This window comes from Myotis daubentonii, chromosome 19 (assembly GCF_963259705.1).
Source record: "Myotis daubentonii chromosome 19, mMyoDau2.1, whole genome shotgun sequence".
NCBI lineage: Eukaryota > Metazoa > Chordata > Mammalia > Chiroptera > Vespertilionidae > Myotis > Myotis daubentonii.
The window spans coordinates 18,540,489-18,555,842 of NC_081858.1; the positions used below are offsets into that span (position 1 = coordinate 18,540,489).

The 15,354-nt window shown below is 49.4% G+C and overlaps 1 protein-coding gene across 2 annotated transcripts in view; it reads left to right on the forward strand.

Moving 5' to 3' along the window:
- BARX2 (BARX homeobox 2) overlaps nt 1–15,354 on the forward strand; it is a 57,566-nt gene that overhangs the window by 40,526 nt on the left and 1,686 nt on the right. Inside the window, exons 2-4 of one of the 2 annotated variants that reach the window (XM_059677199.1) lie at nt 1,934–2,234; nt 7,290–7,374; nt 13,387–14,934. In XM_059677199.1, coding sequence (XP_059533182.1) covers nt 1,934–2,234; nt 7,290–7,374; nt 13,387–13,533 — 533 coding nt within the window. In that variant the 3' untranslated portion in view covers nt 13,534–14,934. Of the gene's footprint in view, nt 1–1,933; nt 2,235–7,289; nt 7,375–13,386; nt 14,935–15,354 lie in introns of those variants that run through there. The other variant, XM_059677198.1, reaches the window with a different exon arrangement.

Here is a 15,354-nt window from a genome sequence, read left to right on the forward strand (position 1 = left end):
GATCAGGCAGGCAGGTGAGTGGTTAGGGGTGATCAGGCAGGCAGGCAGAGTAGTTAGGGGTGATCAGGCAGGCAGGCGAGCAGTTAGGAGCCAGCGGTCCGGGATTGTGAGAGGATGCAGGCTGGGCAAGCTCCCTGCCCCTCCCCTCCGTGCACAATGTCCTCATTTTCTGCTACAGACTATTCCCAGATGCTTTTTTCTTTCTGAAAAAAATCGACTACCCAAAACCTCAGTGTTCGTGTTGGCGGGAGAATTACTGGGAGTCACGGCCCTTGGGGCTTTATTATTTAGCAACGCTGTGGTTTGACTACAAGGAGAGTCAAAGAACAGGAGAAGTGGCCTGTTTTCAGAACGATGGCTGGGTCCAAACAGAAGCCTAGGGGTGAATAAGAAGGGAAACCCCAGCCCGGAGGAGAGAGAGGACACGAGTAGCACCGGGTGCTTCGTGATGTTCGTGGGTTTGAGCCCAGAACCAGCGTGAGTGCTGTGGGCTCAGGTGCTTGCCTTGCCCTCCTGGGAGCCGTCAGGGCCGGACTGAGTCCCAGGGGGCAGCCCCTGAATCTTTAAGATGGGCTTGGATGACAGACACTTTTGTGGCATCAGAGTGTTAGCGTTCGAACGAAGGACTCTGGAATGATCTACTTTTATTCACCATCTGAAGGACAAAACTGAGGCCTGGAGAAATAAAATGATTTACATTTAAAAGATGTAAAACTCGATACAATTGAATCATGAAGAGGAAGAGCATTGTTACTTGAACTTTAATGACATAACCTATGCCCTGACCGGTTTGGCTCAGTGGGTAGAGCGTCGGCCTGCAGCCTGAAGGGTCCCAGGTTCGATTCCGGTCAAGGGCATGTACCTTGGTTACAGGCACATTCCCAATAGAGGGTGTGCAGGAGGCAGCTGATCGATGTTTCTAACTCTCTGTCCCTCTCCCTTCCTCTCTGTAAAAAATCAATAAAATATATTTAAAAAAATAATAATAAAATAAAGACATAACCTATTTTGGGGCAGAAAAGTGCTCTGGCCTTGACATTCCTAAAGAGGAGTGTCACATAACTAGAATGTCTGCCACCACACCATCTGCCTCCTGCGTGCCCGGGGCAGACAGCACTAATCAACCTCAGCACTCCCCTCTGCCAGCTCTGACCCAGCCTCAGAATCCTCCCTAACACAGTGCTGTAGGCAGCTGGTCATAAGGTGTCTGCGTTTTCGTGTGAATTAAAATCGCGTTGCCGCACCTCCCTTCTAAACGAGGTATCCATGCGACTCAAGATGTGGCGATAACCGCACTGGACTTCAAAGCCAGAAGAACTTGGTTTGACCCCTGAATCGCAGGTTCCGAGCTCTGTGATCTGAGGCAAGTCGCTCAGCCTTTATGGGACCGTTTCCTTGTCTCTGAAATGAGGCAGTTGAATTAAATAACCGCGAAGCATCCTTCCAGGTCTGAAAAATGTTATGATTCCGGGTATACAGGCTCCTCAGGAAGCATTCAGAGTTACGACCGTGGACTTCTATAAAAACCACAGGGGGGCTCGAGGAAGTTTGTCTATTACAGATCTAGGTGGGCTTTCTCAAGTATGTGGTTCTAGTATTTTCTGACTACTTTTTCACCTGCCCAGTCCTACTGACCCATGTCTCTGAAACCGTAAGTTAGGGGTTCAAAAGAGGGGATGGGTGGGGGAGAGTCACTTCAAACCCAACGTGCTTCTGGCTGTGGGGGACTCGAATGTTCTCCCTCACCAGGCTGAGCACATCTGCACGCATCCTGCCCACCCGGCCATTACAGGTCTTGAGTTGCTTCTTCTTCTCCTCCCTCCTTCCCATCTGGAGGCCCCGCCAGGCAGGGTCTCAGCAAGTGGTCCTCCAGGAGCCCTGGCCTCCTTCCGCCCGGCTCCCTGGGTGACCTGCCTCCCTGCTTGTCTTCCAGGCCCCGCTTCCCTCCGGGCATATCCTCTCCTCTCCGTGATCACCCGACAGCCCACAGTCATCTCTCACCTGGTCCCCGCCACCCCGGGAATCGCCCAGACGCTGTCCCGCCACCCCGCTGCCGAGGCTGCCCCTGCCGAGGCCCCGGGCGGCGAGGCGCTAGGCAGCAGCGAGTCCGAGACGGAGCAGCTCACCCCGCGGCAGAAGAAACCCCGCCGGAGTCGCACCATCTTCACGGAGCTGCAGCTCATGGGCCTGGAGAAGAAATTCCAGAAGCAGAAGTACTTGTCCACCCCGGACAGGTGAGCACCCGGGGAGGGGCTGTCCGCAGCTCAGGGCCTTGAGAAGGGAGACTCCTTTTGCTCTCGCCATGGGACACCCGGGCACACGGACCGTGACATGCAGGACATGGTGGCGGGGCCTGGTCCTTGGCCCCCATCTTCTCAGCCTTGGTTGGACAGCAGCCAACCCATGTGCACGCCTCACACTTGGTCCCCACAGGAACCGGCCTGGTGCTGAACTGGTACTCCTCACTGTCTCTCCATATTTTAACTTAACGACTCCAGCGTAAGCAGCGAGGGGAAGTTTAGTGGACGGTTGCCCAGACTCTCAGCTGGGGAGCAGGCGTAGCTTCTAAAGTCACTCACACTCAGGACCAGATGCAGTGGGACTAGATGGGGAGTTGGGACCCATGATCTCAGCCTTCTCATAGTCCAGCTCCCACCTGGGCCGCCCGCTGCCTGGCTCCTGAAGGCAGGCTGGATTGATCGGGTTGAGGAGCTGTCAGATGTCCTGGTGCGTTGGATGGGTATGAAGTCAGAGGCACTAGGCTGAGACCAAAAAGGACCTGGATCAGATCCCTTTCTTTACACTGGAGATCCAGATGAGGGGGCTCGGACTCCTGCTTTACTCAGAGGCTTTCGCCTCAGCCCCTTGCTTTAACTTAGCATCTGAACCGCAAAATACCCAAGAGTGTGTGTCTTATCTTGTTCCTCAGACTCACTCTGGAGATGGCTGAGCTTATTTTTATTGGGAATGTTTTCCAGGAGAAAAGGAAGGAAACGCCAAGGCCTCTCTCAAGCTCTGTAGGAGCTGTTGGATAAACATTTAAATGCAAATCTCTGACTAAAAGAGAATTTGTCGACTGAGTCAATTAGGTGAGCACCCATTAGCTGTTTGCTGAGGGTCCTCTGTGCTGGGCACTGTGGAGGGGATTATGGGTCCGGGAAGTAGTAGACAAGAGTCCTGCTCTGGAGGAGATCTGGAGAGGAAGTGACTGTCATACTACAACCCAGTGAGCGGGACGCTGGCACCAGGATGTGTGTGACCAAGGGCAGTAGAGGCACCGCGATGTCGCTGAGTGTGTCAGCAGGATTAGGGAAGGCTTCTCAGAGGAGGCATTGTTGAAGAAGAGCTTTCACTGCAGGAGGGAGAGAAGCATGCTCGCTGGGCACGTTGAGGGAGCTGCACGTGGTCAGGACATCTCCAGATTAAGGGGTGAATGGGGGTGTGGTGGGGGATGAGGCTGCAGAAGTGAGAAGAACCTCGTATGCCTAGCCAAAGGACGTGCACTTCACTGTTTAGGCCGTCCATCAGGAGCCATTAAGAGCTGCAAGTGACATGGCCAGGTTACATTTCCAAATCCTCACATCGGTGCCACCGTACGTGATTGATTAGAGAGGGAAGACCTGGGGCAGGAATACCAGGGAATCTAGGGACAGTCACTGAAGACCTGAGTGAAGGTGGTCACGGTGGGAACAGAGAGGAGAGGAGCGGTTGGAGAACAATGTTGAAGGTGGAAAGGACAGAATAGACCTTGTCATGAGGAAGAGAAACAGGGTTGAGAATTCTGGGGTTCCTGGATTGGGCCGCCAGGGAAACAGGAGCGCCATGACCTGAAGTTGGAAGGCTGAGGCCAGAGTGGGTTTTGCAGAGAAAGAGTTAGTTCTGGTTGGACATGAGCGTGGGGTGCCTTTGGGTGGACAGTGGAGACGGGTCTGTGTATTGGGGATCAATAGATGGGATCTCTAGGTACCAAAGGGCCACGTTCATGCCCCGCATGTAAGGAAGAGCCTCACATACGTGAGCAGCCAGGTGGAGTGGGCATCATGAACTGCGGGGTGGTGTATTGAAAGGCCTTCAACGTGCACGGGTAACATGGTAGGCTTACCTTCTAGAAGTCAGAGAATTTTGAAACAGAACTGTCAGCTCCCAGTCAACCTCCTGGGGCATCCTGCTACCTGCCCAGGCGCCTCTCAGGTGACCGCCACAGGACTGATGAACTTGCCTGGGGAGGAGGACACCACTTGGCTGGCATCGAAGCTGCCGCCTTAACCTGCCCTCTCAGCCGTTCCTCACCTCTGTACGTGACCAGGGCCATGAGCGCTGCCTCCTCCCACAGCTCTCTCCCTCGTCCTCATTGTTTGTTTCTCCGGTTTCCTAGGTGACCCCATTTAAGCGACTATGCAGGGAAGTGAGAATTTGTAACGGTGGCAGGTAATGAGAGAAAGCTGATGACAGTGAAGTGTTTCTCTAGCCAGAGTGAGCCAAGGGTGCATTTTTCCCAAGTGAGCTAACGCGTGTGCGAGCGCGGTGGCAGGGCTGTGAACTGAATCTTCCACTGACGAATGCACCTGGTGGCCTCTGGTGAACCGGCTACGGAGGGGCAGTGGGAGCCCGGGGGACCCGTCTCCAGGGAGGCCAGAAGTCCTGGGGCTGCCCCCTGCGTTCTTACTGAGATGCTGCTTGGGAAGCAGTGCCTCCTCCGTGGAGAGAGCTGAGTGCCGTTGGCGCTGGGAGGTGATTAGCTTCAGTCTGTAAATGGCTTTTAATAAAACTGTCAGCTTACAGCAGCCCTTTTACTGGGACGACCAGATATATGTGAAGGCAGATTTAGGACCGGGTCTGAAGTCCTTTGAGGAAAGACTGCTTTTATTGTTGGAGATTTACTTATTTTATTTTACTTATTTTTTGTTTGTTAATTCTCACCTGAGGATATCTTTCCCAGTGATTTTCAGAGAGGATTAAGGGAGGGAGAGAAGGAGGGAGGAAGGGAGGCCTGGCAGGGAGGGAGAGAGAGAAAGAGAGAGAGATCAATGTGAGAGAGACACATCCCTGACCAAGGCCAGGGATCAAGCCTGCAACCCAGGTACATGCCCTCTGGTGCACAAGCTGATGCTCTAACCACTGAGCCCATCAGCCAAGGCTATTAGTGGAGATTTGAATTGTGCACTCTGGTCAAAGCAGGGGGCTGGGCAGCCTCACCTGGGCGTGCCAAGAGTTGGCACCTGGAACCTTCCTTGCCTGCACCTACTGCTCTTCCTGAGGGTGAGATTTTGCTCGTTACCCCTCAGGTAGAGAAAGGTGCAACCGAGAACTAACACGTGAGACTCCCCCTGGCTCAGGCTGTGGCTGTGCAGGCCTATGTGAGGTCATAGATCTTAGCTCTACAAATCACACTCCTCAGAAACCCAGTCTTCCAAAGCGGTGGTCTCTGCTTACGCTGTCTCAAGGGTGCCCGGCCCCGGGTGCTGTCTTAGAGGCCCACACTGGCTCACCGACCCAGCCTGGAACCACAGGGCAGCGAGTGTAGGCTCCCGAGGTGGTCCTTCCCACTGTTGCCCAGGTAGGCCTGGGGTTCTCAGCAGCACAGGCCCACAGTTGCAGGCTTGAGGACTGAGGAGTGCAGCCTCATTCACATGCTCCCCTCCACCGTCTGCTCCTCCTGGTGGTGGAGCGTCCCTGCACTTTCCTCACCGAAGCTGAGCAAGAGCTTCCCTTTGGCCCTGGCCGGTTTGGCTCAGTGGTTGGAGCATTGGCCTGCAGACTGAAGGGTCTCAGGTTCCATTCCGGTCAAGGGCACATGCCTTGGTTGCAGGCTCGATCCCTGGTGCCAGGTCAGGGCGTGTGCAGGAGGCAACCAATCGGTGTGTCTCTCACATTGATGTTTTTCTCTCTGTCTGTCTCCCCCACTCCCTTCCACTCTCTAAAAATCAATGGGGAGTGAGGGGGAATATCCTCCGATGAGGATTAACAAAACAAAACAAAACAGAACTTCTTGTAGGTCTATCTTGCATGAAAAAATGGTGGTGGAGGTGAGCCCCAAATCAGGAGGAGGCGTACAAGTCAGATGTAAATAAATTGGAATCCTGGATCCACCTCTCACTGTAGGATCATCTACCAGCAGTCAGCAAATTTTTTCTTTACAGGCCAGGGAGTACATATTTGAGGCTTTATGGGCCTGTGGTCTCTTTCACAATTACTCAACTCAGAGGTTGTAGCATGAAAGCAGCCACAGACAATATATGAACGAATGAGCGTGTCTGTGTTCCAGTAAAACTTTATTCACAAAAACAGGCAGCTGTCAGGGTTTGGCCATGGTTTCAAAGAGATTCTGAGCCTCAGATCTCTGTCTGTAAAATGGGAATAATTATACCTATTTCACAGTGTGGTGAAAGGAATAAGTGAGATAGCATATGTCAGGGGCTTAGCACATAGCCTGGGCACTGTGGTACCCAGGCAACGGTTGCTGTGTTGCTGTAAATGACTCCAACTGCACATTTTCCAGGAATGGTTTTGACATTCAGGACTTTTCAGAAGGCTATGGAGAAATGCAGAACCATGGTTAGCAGTAGAATGGGAAGCAGGAGGGGCTGCAGATTTAATGTGTGTTTTTTGGGGGGGAATCTGGCATTATGACAATTTAGGGAAGCTACAATGAGCCTATCAGAAAGTGTGCTGGAGCCACAGTTCTGGATTTAGAACGTGATAGGCACTTTTGTGGTTACGAAAGAAGCAGAAGACATACTCCGCTCTTGCAGTTGAATTAGGGAGGCAGCAATAACTGATGTGAAGCAATAAGAGACCAACTGAGAACCTGGAGCCACCTGGGTGGTGGCTGACCCAGGGGAGGGTGTAGGGGAGACATCCCGCATGAGCTGGGGGTATCCAGGAGGCTCACCTGCAGGAGGGGGGACTTGAGCTGGATCTGGAATGATGACTGGGATTCCAATTAGGAAAATACGACTTTGCCTTTGGATTCTGGGTCAGAATCTTCATTTTGTGTAGAATCAGAGTAAAGACTGTCAGGCTTTGCAGAAAAAGGACTTTGCCATGAAGACTCAGAAATTCTTTTCAGGTCCCATGTAGACAGTCCTTGGGCACGGACATCCGTCTCTAGCTTGCCAGAGTTTCAAACGTCAGATTTTTGGAAGGAAAGCAAAGCTCTTTGAGGAAGAATTGGTTTAAGGGGGAAGGTCTGAATTTCGACAGCAGTGCCTGGAACCAGTTACCAGGACCCCATCTCTACTGCCCTTTCTCTCCTTCCTCATCTTTCTTTTGTGCCTTTTGCCTTCTAGGTTGGACTTGGCCCAGTCTCTGGGACTCACTCAACTGCAGGTGAAGACCTGGTATCAGAATCGCAGGATGAAATGGAAGAAAATGGTAAGAAAGAAGAGAGTGACTCCAACCACGAGCCCATCATGGCGGAACGAATCCTTCCCGCAGGGCTGGGAAGAAGGCAGGAAGGACCATGTGGTTTGGGCTCGTGGGATTGGAAGGCCTTTTATGGTGCCGGCTGGGAGGCAGGCTGTGTGAGCAGTAGGGTAAGCCATTCCTCCTGACCTGGATTTCCTGATCAGAAGGATATTCTTTTCTAGTTTCCTTAGAAATAACAGAAAGTGAAAGCCCACAAGCTTCTCAGTTGCTAGATTTAACCCCACCTGCTAGCCTTTTCAAAGAACTTCCTTCCGCCTCCCACCAGCAGCCAAGAATAGACGTCAGGACTCTTTGTTTATAATGACATTTAGGGCACATCTGTTCTCATAGCTGTGTGTCCTCTAATGCAGTGATTCTCAAACTTCAGTGGGCACCAGAGTGACCTGGGTAGCAGGTGACAATGCAGAGCCCAGGCCCCTCCCAGGACTCTGATTCCCTGTCACAGGACGGGGTGGGAATGTGTGCTAACAAGCACTCAGGTTCCTCTGATGCAGGGGGTAGAATGGCTGCCATTCCCTAATACTGATCTAGTGCCTGGCTAATGAGTCCGTCCACCTTCGTTTTTTACTTATTTTTTAGAATATATTTGTATTGATTTCAGAGAAGGGGGAGAGAAATAGAAACATCAATGATGAGAGAGGATTATGGATCAGCTGCCTCTCGCATGCCCCACACTGGGGATCAAGCCCACAACCCGGGCATGTGCCCTGACTGGGAATCGAACTGTGACCTCCTGGTTCATGGGCCACCGCTCAACCCCTGAGCCACACCGGCCAGGCCCATCTTTGTTTTTTTAAAAGAACGTATTAGAGTAGATATCGCTAAAAGAAAGAATAAACATCTGCATTTGAGGAACTCAATATTCATAGTAGTTTGCCCCTCTTCTTTTTAGAGGCATGTTAAATCAAAGCTTTTCAAAGTAGTTGAGTGTTTCATTTCCAGTTTCGTAAACTACAAGGGACAAGGTCAAAGCCCAGAAGAAAGGGGCAGGGCCGGATGAGGGTGGGAAGAAGCTCCGCTCTAGTCTTCAGAGACCAGGTACGACAGGGCCTCTGACCTGGCCCTTTCTCTTCGCATGTGGACCAGGTCTGCTGGGATGATGTTCTAACCTCCTAACCCCGTGGTCGGCAAACTGCGGCTTGTGAGCCACATGCAGCTCTTTGGCCCCTTGAGGGTGGCTCTTCCTAAGCCTTAGGAGTACCCTAATTAAGTTAATAACAATGTACCTACCTATATAGTTTAAGTTTAAAAAATTTGGCTCTCAAAAGAAATTTCAGTCGTTGTCCTGTTGATATTTGGCTCTGTTGACTAATGAGTTTGCCGACCACTGTGCTAACCCATCTGGTCACCAGCCATAGTTCCTGGTTGTCTTAAGGATGGGAACATGAAGTCTTTCACCTTTACCAACTAAGTAAGGATTTCCCACCCATCCCTCAACCTAGTTTTCAATCGATATTTTTCAATAGGTGATAGATATTCAGATTTTCTCAGTTTCGTATTTTTTGTCGAATATTACTTTTTCTTAAAAGTGTAGCTCTTGCCATGCCTGCTAACAATGAGAAAAATAAATAAATAAACTACAAATGAATATTCATGGAAAAAGTAGGAAAAGGCCAACAAGGTAGCATTTATTATATATCCTGAAAGGAACTCCTGGGCGAAGTTCATCATTTCCGCTGGGGGGTCCCGACCCTGCAAGGGATGGAAGGATTTTCAGCTGGCGGTGGCTTGGCTCACGAAGTGCTCTCTCAGAGTGAGGTGGCGATGCCAGGTGCATGTACAAACATAGATCGCATGATTCAACACCCATGCAGTTAGCGTCTCTTGTGAACCATGCCTTGTCCTAGGCACTGGAGGAAGTACTGAAATAAAATATAACCCTTCGTGGAATTTATGATCTCGTTGGAGAATCAAGGTCCAGGAAGCAGTTGGGGATGACATTTTCATGAAGTCCTGGTTGTTTATTTAAAGGTGTGATACCCCATAAGAGTTCAGAAGAGAGCTGTTAGGGACAGCCGCAGGGAGACGTTGAAATTGAAGGATGAATGGGATTCAGTTGAATAGGTAGTTACTCTAAAATTTCTAGAATGCTAAGGCACCCCTGAGACGGATGGCGGGAACCTTTGGGGGGTTATCTCTGGACGAATCAGATTTGGGAGTCAGAAACTCTGTTCCCAGGCGTGCCCCTCCCTGGCAGATTTGGGGCAAGTCCCTTCGCTGCTTTCTGTGCAAGTTCCACCGCCCACCTCCTTCCCCGTCAATCACCGTCATGGAAATCCATGTCCCTGAAGTGGCAGAGGCATTGTTTAAATTGGTTATCAGCAATCTTTCATGAGTCAGATGATTAGGGAACCGACAGCCTGCCATCTCTGCCAGCACCGCCCAGTGCCCGTGGGACCACGCGTGTGCCCTGGCCTCTGACGTCACTTGTTTTTCACCAGCTGGTTCTTGATGGTTATCAGCGCCGTACAGAACAAGATGGAAGGCACTTAGCAGACTTAACCTCAGAGAGCATTCCACGGGCCAGCCATATCCAGGTCCCTTGAGGAAACAAGTGCCGAGTTTTCAGTTAACTTCAGCAGCCATTCACTGAGCACAGGCAACAGAGGTGCCAAGATAAGACATGCACCCAACCCACTAAGAAATAAAATCAGAGCCCTGGCCGGTTTGGCGCAGTGGATAGAGCGTCAACCTGCGGACTGAAGGGTCCCAGGTTCGATTCCGGTCAAGGGCATGTACCTAGGTTGCAGGCTCAAATTGTGCTCTGGGAGGGGACCCCTAGATACAACCTCCCTCTCCCTGGCCCTGGTTGGGGTGCATGCGGGAGGCAACCAATTGATGTGTCTCTCTTACATTGATGTTTCTCTCTCTGTCTCTCCCCCTGCCTTCCACTCTCTAAAAAAAATCAATGGAAAAATATCCTCAGATGAGAATTAACAAAAATTTTTTTAAATAAAATTAGAAAAGGTATTCAGTCAAGTGGGGAACACAGACCCGTAAACTAGTAATTATACACAATGATCAGGGCAACCGCAGAAGGAATTACAGGATTCAGAGGTCTATGGGGGGGGGGGGCATGGAAGAGGCGCCATCTAAGTTGGTGCTAGTGGATGGATAGAAAGGTGCCAAGTGAAGGTGGGAAGGGTGTCACAGGCAGAAGAAAGGGACAGGAGTATTGGGGGCACTCAAAGGACGTCGGAACGGCTGGGGCTGAAGCGTGAGAGCTATTGTTCAGTCTCGGGCCTGAACTCTGACTCCCCCAGAACAGCGAGGCATTGTTGGGCTCCTGATTGCTTCATGCATTTTCCTGGTGAAACGCTTTCAAGGCTATCTCTTCAGGTACTGGGAAGGAAAGAAAAAGCTAATTGGGTAATAAAGATGTCTCAAGGCTAGTAACCTAATTGGAACTGGAAAAAGATTAGCACTTGATTCTCAGAGTTATTCGCACGGCTGCCAAGGGCAGTGCTGCCAAAACCAAGATTGCATCTCTGACGAGTTTTTACCGGTCAGCATTGGTAACCTGTAGCGGGTTGGGTAAACGCAATCTTGTACCCGAGATGGGACACTCCATTCCGTCTCTGTCTGGCTTTCGTTCCAGTAGGACTCACAGGGTTTTGCAACAGGCGCAAGAGCGTCATCATCAGTGGTCTTTTTTGGCTCTGAAATACGATGCAAGCAGAAGTGTGCTCCGGGAGGGGGCCCGTGGATACAGACTTCCTCTCCCAATCACAGAGGTGGGTGGGTTGCATCCTCATCTTTTGCAGTGTAAGTCTGCAGATAATCAACAATCCCGTGAAACTGCTACCAGGGCCATCTGTGTCGCCTTGTGCAGGTCACTTAACCTCTGTGTCCCTGTTTCCTCATCAGTAAAAGCCTAATATGTTCCTTAAAAGGTGAGCTAATCCTGGTAAAACTTAGAACAGTGCCTGCCGCATAGAACAATACAAGAAGTATTAACTGCTACTCTTCTTTTCATTATTATTATTTTTATTTTATTATTTTTCAAATCTTTATTGTTGAAAGTATTACATGTCCCCCTTTTTCCCCATTGACCTCTTCTAGCCTGCTCCCGCCCCCCCACCCCCCACCCCAGGCCTTCACCACCCTATTATCAGTGTCCATGTGTTATGCATATATGCATACAAGTTCTTTGGTTGACATTATTTTTAAAAAATATATTTTTATTGATGTCAGAGACGAAGGGAGAGGGAGAGGAAGATAGAAACATCAATGATGAGAATCATTGATCGGCTGCTTCCTGCAAGGCCCTCACTGGGGTTCAAGCCCACAAGGCGGGCATGTGCCCTGACCAGGAATTAAGCTTCCTGGTTCATAGGTTGACACTCAACCACTGAGCCACACTGGCCAGGCTATTATTATTTTTAAAAAATTATTTACCTGTCCATGCAATTCACATCTCCAGAGAGTCCAGACTTTGGGCGACCAGAAGAGATAAGCCAGATTCTGGGGGCTCTGGTTAAGCGCATCCCCGGGGGTTTGTGGTTTCTCCTTCCCCACACGCCAACCAGCTGCACCCTGCCAGCTCCTTCAAGTCAGGGCTCGTGGAAAATGCCCCCTCCAAGAGGAGAAAGCCCGCTGAGCCGTGTCCTGGGAAGAGACTCCTGCTAGAGAATCCCAATTTGCTTCCCAGCTCTGTGGACATGGCCGTCAGTTACGTGGCTCTCCCTTTCCCATAGAGCTGCAGGCAAAAGGAGCACAGAGCTCTCCCGGTAATGAGCCTGTGGCCTGGGCTCTGCTGGGAGGTTGGGTAACTGCAGATAAATATTGGAAAGTCAGAAAGGGGTTTTGTGTTCAAATCTTGGCCCTGCCCTTGGCTTGCTCTCTGACGGTGATGAACCACCTCTGCCTGCTCAGCTCAGGTTCCTGTCTAAATAATGGGGCAGGTAGCAGGCCCCTCCCTGCACTGATTTGCTACTGTACTCGGCAAACTGTGGCTCGTGAGCCACATGCGGCTCATTGGCCCCTTGAGTGTGGCTCTTCCTAAGCCTTAGGAGTCCCCTAATTAAGTTAATAACAGTGTACCCACCTATATAGTTTAAGTTTAAAAAATTTGGCTCTCAAAAGAAATTTCAATCGTTGTGCTGTTGATATTTGGCTCTGTTGACTGATGAGTTTGCCGACCACTGCGCTAGTCCAACTGCCTGCCCCCCACCTAAGCACCTTGGACAGGAAGCGAGGCTTTGTCCTGACGTCCTTAGCAATAGGACATTTGATCTCATGTTAGAGCCTAGTGTAGTGATGGCGAACCTTTTGAGCTCAGCGTGTCAGCATTTTGAAAAACCCTAACTTAACTCTGGTGCCGTGTCACATATAGAAATTTTTTGATCTTTGCAACCATAGTAAAACAAAGACTTACATTTTTTATATTTATTTTATATATTTAAATGCCATTTAACAAAGAAAAATCAACCAAAAAAATGAGTTCGCGTGTCACCTCTGACACGCGTGCCATAGGTTCGCCATCCCTGGCCTAGAGGGATCTGTCACTGGGAATGGCTACCAGAAGGAGATGGTGTTAGTTGTTTTTCCCAGTGACATGGGACCTTGTGTGCAATGGGTTGTCTGCCCACTCAGGGCCAAGGAGACTAAATGAGGCTCCAGGAATAATTGGGCAGTAGGAGTCCCGGGGGAAGGGCCACTGGGTGCATGAGAACGCGCAGCTCCTGGTGTGAGGCGGTGGTGAGATAATGGCGTGTCAGGTGTGCTGGGAGGCAGGGCCAGAGGTCGAGTATGGAAAGCAGCCAAGAGTGTAGGTATCTCCTAATTATTGCTGGCACTGGAGTGTTTTATTCCACTTAGAAAATGGTGTGATTGTTTTGGGGCGTGTGTGTGTGTGTGTGTGTGTGTGTGTGTGTACGAAAACAGCCAGGTGGGTCAATCCAAGCCGCGTGGGTGGTGCTCTCTAATTGCTGGGCTGGACTTTCTTTTGCCAATTAGGTGGCGTCCTTAGACTTGCCCTTTTATAACAGGATTGCTACATGGGGCACCTTCGTTCTGTGTAACCTCTTTCATACCGAGTGGAGCTGCTTGCAACATGTAAATTCCATCTTGGCACATGCAGGCGCTTTCAACAGGCTGCGCTGAAATCAACATCAGATACTGACACTGACGTGAAAAAACAACACCAGGGGTGTCTTCTCCCCAAAAGTGGATTCTGTCGACATCTACGCCTTGTTAGAGGCGCCCTTCCAGTCTGTGTGTTTCGGCGGAAAGCACCGTGGCTGGGCGGATTCCCAGCTAAAAGGTGGTGTTTGTTGAGAACGTATGGTTTTCCTCATACCGCACACAGAAATGTACTCAAGATGACTCATAGACCTAAATGTGTAGGCTAAAACAATAAATCTCTTAGAAGAAAGTATGAGTAAATATTCATGACCTTGGGTTAGGCAAAACCTTCCTAGATATAACACCCAAAGCACAAATAACAAAAGAAAAAAGCAATTGGCCATCAGCAAAATTAAAATGTTTTGTGCTGTGAAGGACATCAAGGAAGGGAAAAGACAACCTGCAGATATTTACAAATCTTGTACCTGGTAAGAGGCTTGTATCCAGAATACATAAAGAACTCTTACGACTCAGTAATAAAAATTTAAAAACGGGCAAAGGATTTGAACAGACAGCTCTCCAAAGAAGATAGACAATTGGCCCATGGAAAGATGCTCAGCGTCATTCGTCATCAAGGAAATGCAAATCAAAACAGAACGATAACCGCTTCACACCCACTGGATGGTTTTAATGGAGAAAAAACCACCATAATAACAAGTGCTGGTGAGGACGGAGAGAAATAGGATCCTCATATGCTGCTGACTGGACTGTCACATGGTGCGGCTGCTTTGGAAAATAGCGTGGAAGTTCCTCAAAATGTTAACCATGGAGTCACCGTGTGAGCCAGCAATTTCACTTCTGTGTATAGACCCAAAAGATGTGAAAGCAGGGACTTGAACAGATATGTGCACATCCATGTTCATAGAGGCATTATTCACAATAGCCAGAAGGTGGAAACAACTCAAGTGTCCATCAAATGTCCGTTAACTGATGAATGGGTAAACAGAATGTGGTATATCCATACAATGGGTATCATTTGGCCAGTAAAAGGAATGCAGTACTGGTATGTGCTATAACATGGGTGAACCTTGAAAACATTATGCTAAGAGAAAGAAGCCAGTCACAAAGGATGACATATTATATGATGCCATTCATATGAAATGTCCAGAATAGGCACATTTGTAGAGGCAGAAAACAGATTAGTGGTTGCCTAGGGTTCGGGGGCCGAAGTTGGGGAGAAATGGAGAGTGGCTGCTCTTGGGCATGGGGTTTCTTTTGGGGGTGATGACATGTTCTAAAATTGGATTCTGGTGATAGTTGCACATTTTTTGACTATACTAAAAATCACTAAATTGTACGCCAGAAATGGATGGTATGTGAATTATATCTCAATAAAGCTGTTTTTTAAAAAGGGGGACTATTGTTTATCAAGTTACTACATTCATTCTTATTTAAAATTTTTCTTTATTGATTAAGGTATTACATATGTGTCCTTATCCCCTCATTACCCCTCCACAGCCCCCCCCCCCCCCACATTCATTCTTATAATTCAGCACCTGGGAGTACTCTGCTACTGTTTCCGGAAGTCAACAAATATTTAGTGACTGCATGGAGAGTTAGGGGGACGTCAGATGCTTAGAGTGCAAAAAGCAAGGAATTGATGCAGGATTTACCTTCAAAGAGCTTTTGTTCAAATGGGGAAGAGAAGAGTAAGCTAGGTGTGAAAGTAGCAAAAAATATACCCCGCTCCTGATTATCTGTGCTAGCCCTTCTCACTAGCTGCCCAGGAAATCAGCAACTACTAGCATATATATGTAAATATATATATTATTGATTTCAGAGAGGAAGGGAGAGGGAGAG